At 43.0% G+C, this 15943-nt stretch overlaps 1 protein-coding gene across 12 annotated transcripts in view; it reads right to left on the bottom strand.

The window, feature by feature from the left end:
• Nucleotides 1–934: 934 nt before the first annotated feature.
• The window catches only part of LOC4802664 (Lipophorin receptor 2), a 37052-nt gene continuing 22043 nt past the window's right edge, over nt 935–15943 (bottom strand). For 3 of the 12 annotated variants that reach the window (XM_015182501.2, XM_003736734.3, XM_033377156.1), the window contains 7 exons: nt 12657–12883; nt 10237–11643; nt 9972–10170; nt 9503–9604; nt 4247–4377; nt 4033–4179; nt 935–2300 (listed from right to left, as the gene is read on the bottom strand). In XM_015182501.2, coding sequence (XP_015037987.2) covers nt 2259–2300; nt 4033–4179; nt 4247–4377; nt 9503–9604; nt 9972–10170; nt 10237–11643; nt 12657–12883 — 2255 coding nt within the window. In that variant the 3' untranslated portion in view covers nt 935–2258. Of the gene's footprint in view, nt 2301–2683; nt 2714–3661; nt 4180–4246; nt 4378–9502; nt 9605–9971; nt 10171–10236; nt 11644–12656; nt 12884–13372; nt 13496–15943 lie in introns of those variants that run through there. The other 9 variants (XM_015182500.2, XM_015182502.2, XR_001451879.2 and 6 more) reach the window with 6 other exon arrangements.

The raw sequence follows: 15943 nt of genomic DNA, 5'->3' as shown, positions 1-15943 counted from the left end.
CAGTCGGTTTAACTGGCAGTCCACCAAAGCCAACCCAACCGGAATCCATGCCGAATCCATTCTCCACCGGAATGTGCGGAGCCATTAGTGACTGCAATACAATTTGCTCATTTGACGCCTAAACTTTGCCCCCTCCTCCCTACCCCCCCCCCCCCCCCCCGAAGCATATCAATAGGTCACCGGACGAACCTCATTATGTATTGATGCCCTCTCATGTGAAATAATTGCCGTAGCAGTCCATTAGCATTTAATAATTTAGGGATGGATGTGTGTGTCTGGTGTGTCTGGTGTGTCGGTGCCTGCCTGTTGTGCCTGTTGGCCAAAGTCAAAACTGTGTTGGCGTTGAGGCTGGGGCTATTAACTTGAGGGAATCGGACACAATGTGTAGACACGATTAGCTTCTTGATTTCTGGTTGGATGGACTAACAAGCTTCCACCAGGCCGTGTGCAACTTGATAATCAGTGCCATGATAATTCGCATAAGCTGCACATAAAGAGTTGAATGATAATTGTGAATGGTATGGGCGATAGCGAATTATTCTAGGTATCCAAACACATAAAAGGGCTTAAGGGAAAAGCAATCCAATGATTGGGGTCTTTTATTGCGGGGAATGGGGCTTACAGAGGATTGTATCACAGGTATTAATATGCATATTGAAACAAGCTACTTGTCCTCTCTCATAATATCGAGGTTCTGTTGACTAGTTGTATCGGAAGCATCGGAAGGTACGACGATCCCTACCTTGATCCCATCCATATTAAAACAAAACGAATTGCGTTTCAATGACACTCTTTAACATCGTTTTAAAATGTATCTTTATTTTTATCTGAATGAACTATACCTTACAATATTTTTTGCATTAATTTTATTATCATAAATCTTCAATAAATTTTTCACATATACCAATAATTGTTAGCTAATATATTTTTTTTCCGCTAAAGCATCGATGCTTAAAATAAAATACATTTCACAGGAACCAAAATTTGCCGATACACATATGTATATATAATTTCTCTTTTTTTCCCTTTTTTTTTGTGTATAATTTGTAAATAAATTAAAATATTTGAAAGCTTGTCTACACACTAAATAAATGAGAATAGAATATTAAAGGTACTACAAATAAGGTGATTTAATGTAGGTTTAATGCTTTTAAACTGATCACAGCAAATTGTTTTGAATACCCAAGAACGAATAAGAAAACGGAGAAAAAACAAATGATTATAATCGGATAAAGGTAATAGGGTCTTAAATTTCCCAAAGATTGGTTTTTCCTTTTGTAAATTTTCTCTAAATTTTGTTGTTTAGTTTTTTCAATGTATTTACAGACATGTCTTGTTTAAATATTTAGCTAAATTTAATTCAAAATTTGGTGCTAAAAATGTTACTTCAATCGCTTTGTTCCAGATAGGATCCATAAAGTTTTCTTTTTATTGATTTACGTTTTGTTCCAAAAACAACCAAAATATACTATAACTAGTCACAATAATTGTTAGGTCTATAAACAGTTTTTCTTTTATCTTTTTAGGTTTTTTTTTTTTAACTTTTTTTTTCGAATTTCACAAAATGTTTCTTTCTTGATCAAACTTCAACAAAATGTCTTAACTTTTTACAATTGATTTCATGGACTTGAAGGGAAAGTTGGAGGAGTTTCTGGCTCCGAATGGCTTCCTGGCACTCGTCTCTCCTTCTGCGAGTTCTTGTGGGCTTTTGTATGTGTGCGTGTTCTTTTTTGAGAGAGTATGTGTTGGTATGTAAGAGTACATATGTGTGTGGGGGGGTGCGTGTGTCTGTGTGTGTGTCGACGCCGTTAGTTGATGTCAAAACGTAGCGCCTAGAAAAAGTTTTTGTGTTTTTGTATTAGTTTATGTGTGTGTGTGTGAATATATGCGTGTTTGTGGGTGTGTCTGTGTTAGTATTTGTTAAATTTAAATTAAATTTTAAACTAGGCAACAAATTGAATTTGTTGAGTATTTTCATTTTCCCCGTTTACTGCTGCTGTTGTCCCTCTGTCTTTCCTATTTTGTTTTTGGCATTCTTGTTTTCTTATTTCTAGATGAAAGTTTCCTCCGTTTCATGTTCTACGAGTACCATTTTCTTATTCAACTTTTACTTCCCGTTCAGTTGCATTGAGTTGAGTGGGACCTTGGTCTAAGGGAATTACTAATAGGAGATATTCTTGCGGTCTCTTTGCCGGTCTACGCGGCCAGTGTATAATTTTTTTGTTATATCCATTTACTGGATATTTTGACGGGATGTCCTAAACACACTCGGTGCCCCGCTCCCGCAACGGATTAGCAGACTGCACGTTGAAAAGGAGAGAGAGAATATAATTTGGTTAGTGGAAGTGTATAAAGGGAGGTTTTTTGGTGTTGAAAAAAGTAAAAAGTTGCTACAGATAATTCTAGTAAGAGGTCTACAAATAAATATCAAATAATAATTGCAACAATAACAACAAAAAGGGGATGTATAACTAAAATATAAATTCTAAAATACTATCAATCTTTGTAAAATTATAATGATTACTACAAACATAAAACAGTATAAAAAAATGAACAAATTTAAATTTAAATAATCATAAATAATTATGAAATAAAATTAAAATAATTTTTGAGTAAAATATTATCATACTTCAGTATCATTACTTTGGTCTGCAGAGTATTCATGGAGCAGATGAACAAGTGTTTCCATGTACAAAACTTAACTTTGGTAAAACTTGTCATAGTCAGTCGTAAAAAGAGATTTGTAAAATAAATAAGTATAAATGAATATAAAAACATACAAATGTTGATCAAATAAATTCACAAAAAATATAAACCCAGCTTTAAAAACAAAGTTATTTGGTAGTCGGTACTTAGGCAGCACCCCAGATAATCCCTCATTTAACTCCACAACAAAATGTGATTTAATACCCAACGCGAAAGAGATTTGCCGAGCACTCTGTTAAATGATGATATTTAATTAAAAAATCCAAATTAAAACCGCTAACCGCTAAGCTCGTGGCCCAAAACAATTTTGGCCAACCCGTACGTATGCAAATTATGTTGTTATTTTTGGGTTGCTGCAACAACCAAACCGAAAATCTCTTTTAATGCCATTTTGTTCAATTTAGCGTAATTATTATAATGCATTGTTGTGCGCTACCCTGCGGAATTTTCTCCTTTTTTGTTGCATTAATTAATTAACAGCTTTCATTAAAATTGCCAGCCAAGCAGCGGCCGCAGCTTCGGCGAAATATGGCGACACAAAAAAAATGTAATTTAATTGAAATATTTTAGTAAAACTGCCACCATATCTGGTATCTCGTATCTGCGGGGTCCTTGTCCCTGTCCCAGTCCCTGGCGGCGTGTTAGTCGTGCAGCTGTCGGGCTGCGGGACATTTTGACGCTCCACTAACGCCATTTAATTGGCCTTTTTAGTTAATTGCTCAATTGATATGCACATTTTGATTGCATTTGTCGCTCTGCAATTAGCTGGAGCGCCGGGAGGCTCCCCTCAGTCTGCCCTCAAAGAGCACCGGATCTCAAATGGATTGTAAATTATATGGACCAATGGAGCAATAAAATAAAAATAATTTTTTAATTGTGCGCACTCTAGACAACAAATTATGTGATAAAAATACACCGATAATTTTCTAATTTGTATTTGGTGACCACAACTTACCGTTTTTATTATTAGCTAAATCCTGTCTGCGGTTATCGCTTTGTTTCGGGTATTTCGTTACTCGCAGCATTTAAAATTATTGCAGAGTGGATTAGTTTATGGAAAACACTCAACAGAGAGAGATACTACTTTGTGGGAGAACATTCACAACTCATTAAGGACCCACTTCGAATTCAATCTTAGCTTAACCTTAGAGATAGAATCCCTAATCCATAATCCATAATCGTACAACTATGATACGCATACATACACTTAGCCATCTATATACAACATTAACTTAGGTCTTAGGTCACTCCTTAAAATCTGACATAGCTAAAGTCATTCGGATTCGTATTCGTATTTGTGGCCATCGGTGGGCCAGACCCACTTACCTCCTCGTCCATGGCCGTGGCATACATGTGTGGCGTCACATTCTTCTCCAGGCTGAAGTGATCCTCGGGGGTCTTATGGTAGACAGGATTCTCAAAGTTCATGGAGTTCACGGCACGCGTGCAACGTCTGTACGTGAATAGGAGTAGCTGGAGAAGGGAAAGACCATGAGATATAGGGGTTTCCTTTGCTGTACTATTCCCAATCTACACTTACCCAAGCCACCACAGTGGTGCCCAATAGACTGCCTACCACTATCCAGGCTATTCGGCCATTATCCTGCTCTGCTGGCACATCGATCTTGTGAATTGTGTGTGTGGAACTGCTGTCATTGGTTTTCTTTTCAACTGTAGGGAAATATTAAGGAGTTAGCCATTGTTTATTGTAGAGTAAAGGTTTATCCCACACATATTACAAAAACGATAGACGTGACATATAGTTAAAAATATATGGCTATAAAATAATAATTCTTAAAATTAAAAGCTAATTTCCAAAGCCAAAGTCAGTCTTAAATGGAATTAATAAATAAATATACACAAATCTGCCAGTAGAGTTATATTCAGCTTTTTCTCATAATTTCTGTGACCGAATATAATTACAATTTTGTCTGGCGGCTAGAGTCCTGACAAAAAGCGAAGCAAAGCAAAGCCGTCGACGACTACATCCCGTTGCGAATGTTTCCGCTTTCTGGTGGCTTTCTCTGGTTTCCTAGTCAGCTGCCGCCGCCGCCTGCCCTACGAGTACTCGACTCTCTTTTATTTGGTGCCTTTTTCTGTTCTGCTTTCTGTTTCTGTTGTGGTGGCAGGAAGTTGTAGGATTTTTCCGCTGTCAACATAATTCGTTTTCATATTTTCCGTTTAGAATTTGTTCAACGGCAGGCAAACAAAAAAGTCGAAAGTTGAGCAGGAGGCGGGAGGCGGGAGTCGCGAGCGCGTTCGCCTGGCAAAGGATATGCCGCGCATTTAACGCGTCCTCAAGTGGCGTCATCTCCCCTGCCCATTCCCCTTCCCCTCTCCACCACTTCTTGTTGCTTATTCATTTTTGCTATACGAGTGTCCAGGAGAAGCGGCAGCAGATGAGCGTTTGTGGCCCATGTAGCAAGGAATTATCATTAAAAGTTGATAGCGGCAACAGCTGTGTGGCATCGATTGAGCGGGGGTGGCAGTTAGGGGGTTGATTTAAGGGGTGCTAGGGAGTAGGCGTTAGATAAGATGCTGCAAATTTATTTGAGCGGCATTAACAGACAGTCAAGTGGCATAGCGAACCGTTGAAAAGTTGCACACATTTATGTGGCATATTAATTGCGTGGGTGACCCGCGTGTGTGTGTAGCTGGGAGGAGCAGCTGCTCTTTTACGATTTGGAAAGATGTTCTGTCTTTCAATTTCAACGTAATTTCAATTGTTTTGAACCATCTTAAGTAGGAGTTTTGGAGTTTTGTTCCATTTCTTAAGGCCGATTTTACAACATGCATATTCACTTTAATTATTCCACAAAAACATTAAGCGAAAATTACGATTACGAGTGCGCTATAAACAAATTTTCACGCATAAATTTTCCCAGCAATCTTTCAAAGTCTGGGCATAAATATTTCTCCCACACGAGTACTCATAGTATCTGCCTCTCATGGCATGCTTTATGCTTGCCTATAAATGCCATATATTATTGTGCTCTCCTAATCTATAGCAAATGCAATTTCCGTGCCCCACATTGTACTGCCCCATACACAACAGCGAGAGTTATGCCTCATCGCCCATTTGTATAATCCGGGCACATGTGCTTTTATATATTTATTTTAAAACTCCAACTCGGGATAACACACATGGCAGGCAGGTGCTTAGGTGCCTCTCCCAGCTCCCCGCTCCCCGCTGCCCATTCCCCGCTCAACGGAAGTGCCATAAAACGAACGACAAAATGGCTGCGTGCCTCCATATTCTTTTCCCCAAAATGAAATAAAAACGCATAAAATATGTTCCGTCACCTGTTCGGAGTGCGGGGGGTTTCTTTTTCTGGTAAGAGATTAGATAGAACAAAAACAAAAAAAGTTGCCAACTTTTGAGGGAAATAAAAAGCAGTCAAAAATTGTGTGGCATGCAAATAAACAAAATGGCGGCTTTGCTGCCATGTTTTCTAATTTTCTCTCCCTCGACGCTCCTCTCACTCTCAAGGCAATATGCAGTAAAGTTCGAGGCGGAGGACAATAACAATTGCCGGAGTGACCAAAGTGCAGGCAAATGAAAGTCATAAAATGTTGCACGATGGGCCAAGCAGGCACTAGGAGCAGTGGCAGCAGCTGTTGGGGCTTTGGCGCCCCCATTTTAGGTGGTATTCTGTGCTATTAAAAACGCAGTCGTTACATCGACGGCTTAAAGTTTATGTTTTCCGGGCACAACTGTGTCCTGCCTCCCATTCTTCCACTCTCTCACTATCTGCGTGTCCATTTGTCTGTCTGTCTGCCTGTCTGCCTGTCTCTGGGGTATTTGCGAAACTTTGCCTGCGCTTAATTAAGCAATTTGAAGTGGCCAAAGATGGCCATAGAAAAGTAGCACAAACCGCTAATTGAAATTGCAGTTATGGTGGATGGGCGTCGTCATCATCATTGACAGGGCAGTGCAGGGCATGGCACAGCATGGCACGGCCCCGGCTCGGACTCGGGCTCGAGCTCGGGCTTGGACTGGCCTTCGTCTGGCTTGGCTGGGTCATCTAATTGAAATAGTCCTTAACTAGTTTATAGTTATTTACTTGCCAGCGCTTCTGCGAACTTTTCTTTGCCTTCTTCTTCTGGCCCTCTAGTTCATTTTTTCCTTCTTTTACTTGGCTTAAGCCCTCCCATTGGCGTCATTCTTCTCCTGGCAAAATGTGTTGCCAAGTCCGACCGAGCTGATTAGCGTTTCCGCTGCCGCTTGACTCGCTCGCCGATTCCACCACTACGACTTTTTTAAATTGATGTAATTAGGCCCGATTGTGTGGGTTCTGCGCTAAGCCTTTGCTGGCAACATTATTTGGCCCAGTGAGGGGTTCTTTTTTTATTTTGATGACCTTTCAGAGGGATTTCTTTTTTTTTTTCTGAGAAATTTTCAATGCAAGGAAGGAAGCTTTTTAAGCCGTATATAATCTGAAATATATGTGGAATACGTAAAAGGCAAAAGGATTTGTTCGGTCGAGTATGTTGCTGAAATTTAGCACAGAATTTTTGCCAAAGAAAAATGGTTCAATCAGCAAGATAAAGGATGATTATTGAGACCTATTTCTTCTTCTAAAAGACCACTCTAGACACCTTTTCGCTTAAAAATGATAAAAATAGACTCCTTTTTGGGGATGGGCAGAACAGCGCGATGAGGCTTCCGAAAGTGCCACTGGGAAAGGTTGTAGCTATTAAGGAGAGCATAAAGTAGGGGTTATCGTGGACAGACACATCTGTGGGTTGTTCATTTGTTTTAAAGTTTTAAGCTTCGCGACTGAGAGAATTAATCTTACTTTAAGTCCTATTTCGCAGGTTCTTCGAGTATGTTAGGGAAATATTTTTTGGATATCTCTCTGTCTTTGTTGAACCTATTCATAAAATAGAGGTAGCAGATTCTTACTCTATTTATCTCACACTTTCTATAAAAACCCATCTTTACTGCTGAGCCACCCTGGGGGATAGTTAGGTGCTTCCTTATGTGCTTTTAAATATGTTTCCACCTTTCAATAAACCTTCTGCAAGTCTACTCCGATTTCAATTAAAATAATCTAACATTTTCTGTCACCAGCATCATTAAAACAGTTTTTTAAACTCTTTCTTTCATCAAGAAACATATTTTTTTTACTACATCAAACACCAAGGAAAATTCCAGTAGACCCTACACCCTTTATTAGCCATATTTATTTTCCCTTAAAATAGCAAGTACAATGCCAGCCAAATATCTTCTCTCAGGCCACTTTTTTTCATGGCTCTGACTCTGATTGACGAGGCTGCCTCCATTTTTGCCGTACAATTGATCAAAGTGTGTCGTCGATTACGCCGGGAGGCAGACGAAATTTGGGTTTATTAAAAATAATGATATACCATTTAGAGGCGGCACACAAAACTCTCTAATTTGAATCAATAGGAACAGCAACAAGCGAAACAAGATATGGATGCGGGACTAAACAGAACTGGACTAGGGACATGGGAAACGGAACACAGAACACGGAACACAGAACGCAGAGACGGGACAAAGTACACTCTCACACAGAGAGAGAGAGGGTTTTGGGTTGGTGCAAATATTTTTAGGGATAAACCGCAGGCTGATGGGCGTAATTCATTTTGCTACACAGCCAACGCAAATATTTCTTCGCAAGCGTCGACAGTTGGAGGTGTTGACAGTGCCAATTTGGTCGGGATCCTGATGATGCTGATGGCGATGGTGATGGTGATGATGATGATACCCCACGATGATGGCGTTGGCCAAATGGTGATGACGATGTGGATGACGAATTTCTGGTTAAACTATTTGCCATGCTCCATATGGCAGTGAGTGTGATGGTGTTTATGGTGTATCTGTTCGTGTTGCTTATGTACAATTTAATTTCATGGCGATTTGTTGACGACTCTCCTCCCGCCTGTCGTTGGATATGTCTGTCCGTTCAGCTCGTCACCGCTCCCTGTGCGGTTGTCAGTCGTTCATCATTCCTATCCGCATCCGCATCGGAATCAGCATCAGGGCTGCCAGCACCGCCATCGCCATCGCCATTGCCATCGCCATTGTTGTTGTCATTCTGACTGAGCAGCTCGCAAATTGCATGGAGAAATGGTGAAATTCGTACGGGTCCGGGTTCAGGTCATAGGGCACCCGCTTATGCTCGCGAGAGCAGCATTTCCATCGGGGGATCGATGTTGTAGCTGTCGTTGTTGTATTTTTCGTTGTTGTTGTTGCCATTAAACATGTCACCAATGCTTCCCTTTTGTGGTTTTTGCGCTGGGTGAACCCGATATTTATGTTTTACGTTGAACTCGTCGTCGTCCGCATTTTGCATGGATGTGTTTGAGTACGGATACGAGTACGGGCATGGGTACTGGTACGGGTATTGGTACGGGTACGAGTATGTGTGCATTTTGAGTGATTACGTCGATATCATTGATGTTGATTTATGATGATGATGATGGGGTATGGGTGTACGTGGCACTGTAGATGTGGCCGGTTGTTCGAAAAATTGTGATAAAAGATGTGAGATGAAACTGAAAGACAGCCGACGACTGATGAGTAAAGGTGAAAATGGCATTAACACATTGCCGTATGGACATAAAGCACGGATATAATCACACGAGAGACAAAGACGACTACAAAAAATCCAAAAACCCAACACCAGAAAGCAGTTAAATGAAGCACTGAGGAAATAGTGGGTATATGATGGGGATACCCATAGTTTCTTCAGCCCTTAAACCCAATATATTTAAGCCTAATCCTAAGCGGACCTCCACCAAAAGTTGTGCTATAAGAAGTATCGCATACCAGGCACTACAGTGTGCGCATCTTGAGGTGCTTTCGTTGTGGTAAAAAAGGACCCATTTTTCGTCCTGCTGCGCACTGTGGGACGCACACTTTTAACACGCACTGTGGGCCAGAAATTGGGGTTAAAGTTAATTTCATAAAAGCAAGATGGAAAGAATAAAATTCAATGAATACGCTCTGCAGTTAAGGCCAGCAAAGGGCCACTTAATAGCCCTGAACGCAACAGCCGCAACCGCAACAAGGATGCGTTCTGTATCTGTCTGTCTCTTTCTGTATCTGTCTGCGTGCCTTGTATCTGTGTGCATCTGTGGTATTCACCAACTCAACCACAAAACGCAGCCATTGAGGCGGACGGACAATTGCAGGCGCATCAAATGTGATTACAAAATGCACTGCACGCATTTCTCCCCGTCCTCCTCCACAGAACTGGAGAGGTCAAAGGGCAAAGAACAAAGCAAATGCTACTTACGATCTTCGACACACATTAGGCCATCCGACATCAGCCTAAGACCCGTGGGACAGGCACAGGAGATGCGCGGACTGCGCTCGTTGATCCTTGGGGCGGGCAGGCAGAGGTGGGAGCAGTGGCCATTCACGGACTGACAGTGGTTGATGCCATCGGGCTGTCGGTACGGATGGTACACATGGATCACCATGGGATTCTGGAGCTGTTCAAGAATTGCAAGGACGGTTAGGAAAAGATCGCCTTCAGGAGGGACAGAGATGTAGCCTACCATGTGAACCGCTGTGATGGGCTCCACGCCCTCGCCGGTGAACTTGTTTGCCTTGAAGACGGTCTGCTTGTCCCAGTCGGTCCAGTAAATGTAGTCCTCGAAGGTGGTGATGGAGAAGGGATGCCGCAGGTACTCGGTGGAGTAGAGGATCTGGCGCCGCTGGGAGCCGTCGTAGTTGGCCGACGAGATGACGTTCAGCTTGCCGTCCACCCAGTAGATGCGCTTGCGCACCAGGTCCAGGGTGATGCCGTTGGGCCACTTGACGTCGTAGCTGATGATGGTGGTGCGGTGGGAGCCGTCCATGCCGGCGCGCTCGATGCGCGGAGAGGCGCCCCAGTCGGACCAGTACATCCAGCCCTCGATGGGGTCGAGGGCGATGGAGCGCGGTATGTCCAGCGCGTCCTCGATGAGCACCTTGCCCATGTTGCCGTCGAAGTTGGTCAGCTCGATGGTGCACTTGTGCGTGTCCGTGTAGTACACGTGGTTGTAGATCCAGTCCACTGCCAGTCCGTCGGAGGTCACCGAAGACTGCTTCAGCACCACGGTCTTCTCGTTGCCCTCGTCGATGGGCGCCTTGTAGATGCTCTGCGTCGTCACATCGCTCCAGAAGATCATCCCCGTGCGGAACACAAAGTCCAGGGCCGTGGCCGACTTGGTGCTGTTCACGATCGACGTCATCTCCATGTGGTCCAGTGCGATCTTCCGGATATCGTGACGCCGCGCCAGCAGCAGAGAGGCGTGGCCCTCGCCAGCCTTGCAACGCGTGTGGTTGCGCGGGTCCCGCATGTATCCCGCCTCGCATTCGCACTTGAATCCTCCGATCTCGTTGATGCACAGCTGGGAGCAGGTGCCCGGGTTCTCGCACTCGTCGATGTCCACACAGGTCCGCTTATCCCCGGATAATTTGTATCCCTTTCGGCACTCGCACGTGTATCCCACCACCTGGTCAATGCATTGGTGCATGCAGCCCCCGTTCTTGGAGGCGCACTCATTTACGCCGCACTTGCCGGCCGGCTCGTCCTCGCCGTCGGGGCAGTCCTTCCGCTTGTTGCAGACCTTGTCCAGGGCTATGCACTGACCTCCACCGCAGTTGAACTCGGTGGTGGCGTTGCACTCCCTGGGGGGTGTGGCCAGGCCGCAGTCCCTTTCGTCGCTGCCATCCGCGCAGTCTCTCTCCCCATTGCAGTTGAGGTGTCCGGCGATGCAGCTGCGATCACCGCACTGGAACTGATCCGGCCTGCAGGTCACGTTCTGGCAGTTGGCCGGATCCTCGTCGTCGCCGCCGGGACAATCGATATCTCCGTCGCACACCCAAGTGCTGTGCAGGCAGGTGATGCGATCCTTGCACGAGAACTCGTGTGGTTGGCAGAAGCCTCTCAAGAGTCCTGGATCTATGCTGCAGTTTTGCTAAAAGAGAGGGAAAGCGAGAGGGGTGGTTGAGTCTCTGTGGCTGCCCAAGGGGAAAAATCTCCGGATGAAGGAAGTTAACTTTTACTACAAACTACAATAGTTTGCTTTTGCTGTTAAGTGCCAGCCAAATATTCAGGCTTCTAAGCTTGCCACACACACACCCACACACACACATGCAACACACATATGCATATACGTATATGTTTTTTTATATGTACATACATATATGTGAATATAGTGCACTCTCCCCTTTGGCCATTTTTAGCATTTCTGTTGCATATTTTTAGGAGCTGGAAGCAAACACTTTTCACATTTTCATACCCTTTCCATGCAGGATATATACGATGGATGATGATGGTTAATATCAGGTGACTAATAGCTTTAATCTTTTGTGTAATTCCCTTACTAGTATAGTAGAGATTTCGATTTGAGTAGTTTTCAATCGAATGGAGAGGGATCTAGTATAATTTGCGAATAGTTGGTATATTTACACAAAAGTAGAGGCTTTACCAATATTTTTTGTATGTTATTATTTCCATAGAGTGGAGCAGCTGATCCTCGCAATATAATGCAAATGTATGCACCTCTAATTTCAAATCTGGTAAAGGAAATCCCCTCGCCTCTTGCCCGTGAGGGTATACAACTTTCGGTCTACTGTCAATGGTTTTCTGTGATAGTTTGCGTTTCCCATTTTTTTCCTGTTGGGTGCCATGCAATTTTGGCGCTACACAACTGACAACAAAAGCTATGCGTCATACATATAAATGTTTATGGGAAGCAGTTGCCGTTGCCGACATCGTCGTCCTCGTCGTCGTCGTTGCCTATTTTGAATAATGCTCGCGTCCTGCATAATTTATGCTTCCTAGCTGGGGCCCATATAAATATATATTTATATTTATATGCGAGGGTTGTTTTACAGCCTTTCGCATGTGTGTGGGTTTGTTAATAATTTGGTCATATCAATTTTCATGGCCAGCTGTATGGGGAAACAGACTCTCGCCATAACTCACCTTCTCATCGCTGTGGTCCTTGCAGTCATAGTCTCCGTCGCAGACCCACCGCTTGCTGATGCAATCCCCGTTGTCGCAGGTGAATGCCTCCTCCTGACACTTTCCCTTGGCGGGACAGTTGAGCTCATCGGACCCGTCCACACAGTCGTGATCCCCGTCGCACTTCCAGCGGCTCTGGATGCAGTCGCCACTGGCGCAGGTGAACTCGTCCGAGCGGCATGTGGCATCTGCATGGAGTTCAGGGTGGGGCATTAGCAGAATATCTCAATGGGTTTTGGGGAGGATTTGCAGGCTGATTAGTGAATGGATGTGGGTATGCTCTACTAAATATCTACAATGGTAACATAAACCTTTTGAGGTTTAACAAAAACGCAACAGAAACCAACACCATTACGAAAATTGCCAGCAAACAAAGCATAAGAGGAAAAGGCGGGGGGGCAGGACTTGTGGCAGGACTACAACATCTAAAACATTGCAATCTAAAGTGTTTCTTGAGTGTGTGTCTGCGTAAATATTTGTGCTTTATTGGTAGGATATACGAGTAGTAGGTAAGTGTGGAATTACACAACTTTCAGAGAAATACAAATGTGTGTCAACAGAGGATACATGTAATATAACGTAGCAGGGAAGGCAGATAGAAAACGATAGATAGATTTCACCAACACCAAAACAAAGAGTTGCAGCAAACAGAAACTTAGATATGATTGAAGGCTTACTGCACTGGGCCTCATCGCTGCCATCGTCGCAGTCCTTGTTTTGATCGCACATCCAGGAGAGTGGTATGCACACACCCTCGCCGGACTTGCACTGGAACTGCTCGGGCGAGCAGGTCTTTCTCGCTGTAAAAGAAATGTATACAACATATTTGAGTTAAGTGTGCAAATGTTCTGAAATTAAAGAAGGACATGGAGAAAACCTCCTATAAGAGAGAATCTGTGGTGAGGCTGTTGTTGATGCCTTCAAAATAGCCCACTAACTGCTTCCCTAATGGCAAAAAACAACCATCAAGATGGAAGAAATGCTGCACTGAGAGAAAGAACACGTTAATTCCACGTTAAGTATACACTCAAATGCTCGAGAGCCAGGTGTTCAAATAGTGAAGCGGCAATTGTTCATTCTTGTTACAATAACGATCCAATGGCAGCTCTGTTTTCCATTTCCATAGTAAGTTTTCTTTTCAGATCATTCCTTTTCCCCCAGTGTAAGTGCAGAAGACGCCTTAAAGTAGACAGCCAAGTTTCGCCTTGTCATTAAGTTTATAAGCAGCTGCAAAGGCGGAGTCCCTTGGAACGTACTCCGATGGCAAGTAATAAACATAGTTGTCATGCCAGCACACACACAACCTCAGACACACGTAGAGAGGCACACAGAGGAGGGGAGCAGCGAGAGGGGGCGATGAGAAACCATTCTGGGCTAAACAGTTGGCATTTTATCTAGGCAGTAATTAAGACATTATCAGCCAACACTCCATAAAGTTAAAACGCACACATGCGTATGCATTAAAGCAATTATCGCAGACACCACCCCCTCCACACCCACAGAGCACACACGAGACACAAACACAGATACTCGTGCTCGTACTCGTGGCTGAAAGTTTCATTGAAGTTATTCCCGAGCCCAAGAGGAGCACGGACATTAAACAAAGCTGACAACACTCCCACACACAGACACACAGACACACGCTTTGACAAACACACGCCCACACCCATGCAGATGCATAAAAACGCTTGTGTTTAACCCTTAATGCGTATTAGTATGCCAGTTCTTTCAGTGCCTTCCCTTTCGTACTTTCTTTCATTGCCGGATTCTTTGGGCCTTCTTTTTTTGGGCCTACCACCCGGAGCGTGAAATGAAGGTCTTTTGTCTCTGTATGTGTGTGTTTTCTCTGTGTCTGCGTGTGTGTGTGCAAGAGAAAGTAGCTCTTGTGGCCATGTATGATTTTCCCTGATATGATTATGTACTTCCCGCTGTCTGTCTGGGCTCCTTTGTGCCTCTGTGTGCTCGTTGGAGCAATAAAATCTTACGACCGGGCCTCACATATTTGAATATGCTTTTTGGCGTTTCATCTGCCTTTTGCTCTCCCGCTTTCTCTCTGTTTATATTCCTTCCAGATCCTGTCTTCCTGTCTATTTGTTTACCGGCTACACGTGCACATCTATGCGGAAATTTCTGACATCGTTGCAAATAAATTAATTCATTATTGTTTTCTTCTCGGTATTTGTATGTACAGATATACTCGTATACCTTTTTTTGGTTGCTTAGCATGTGCAACGTGTCGTATGCGTGATATGCCTTTAATTGGAATTTACTGTGACCAGTTTTTCGAATTTATTTGCTGTATTGCTGCTGCGCCAGCTGGAAACTTCCTGGAATGTTGGCACCCAGTGGCGAGAATATTCGAAAAATTCTTTAATGCCGATAAGCGTTTTTTTTTAGAGATTCGTTTGCTATGTGATTGACACAAATGTATTGTGGCATACTTTTATTAATACAAATAATTGGATATCCAAGGAATTTAATAAATTTCAGTACTGAATTTTCGTGATTTTCGGATTAACAGGGAAATTAACGGAATTAATGGTTTATCAGTTTTTAAATTTCATTTCTTTAATAATAGATTCATTAATGAATGAAGACAACAATTTTCCGTAGGTGGCTCACGCGATATCTCTCTCTCTTACAGAGTAGATTAGCAGTAAAATGAGTTAAGAGTAATACCGGGTATCTTATTGTCTAGACAATGAGCTTCGACTTGAAAATTCTCTCTGGTGTTATTTTTTATAATTTATTTATACGCTGGTATGTGGAAATCTCCCCTACTAACATTTTTTAGAATAAAAATTGTATTTCTAGATGGGAAAGTTTTTTATTTCATTACACTTTTTACTCCTTTTTCTCGTTGGCTCCTTCGTATAAGGCAGAAATTTTCAATTATCCACTATCATTTTGCAGCCACAATTTATGGCTTCATTAAATTTGCCATTGCTTGGTGAGAGAAAAATTCGCCAGGGACTTCATTTTTTTTTTGTGTCCTTCTTGAGGCCAGAACGAGCACTTCGCTGAATGAAATGATGTCCCTCGTATGGCCATGTGGGACACTGCTTCAGCTTCAGCTTCAGCTATAGCTTTTGTAAGCCATGGCAAAATCAATTTGCTGTTGTGGGAGGGTCACTATGAATAGACCTGGGCAGGACCTTCGTTCTCCTGTGGGTCTCCACAGACCCACACATACTCACGCACACACACACATATTGACCCACAATTTTCGTATTGTGTTCAATAGCATT

The sequence above is a fragment of the Drosophila pseudoobscura genome, chromosome 2 (assembly GCF_009870125.1).
Source record: "Drosophila pseudoobscura strain MV-25-SWS-2005 chromosome 2, UCI_Dpse_MV25, whole genome shotgun sequence".
Taxonomy (NCBI): domain Eukaryota; kingdom Metazoa; phylum Arthropoda; class Insecta; order Diptera; family Drosophilidae; genus Drosophila; species Drosophila pseudoobscura.
The sequence above is the reverse complement of the archived record's forward strand: the minus strand, read 5'-3'. Positions and strand labels throughout refer to the sequence as shown.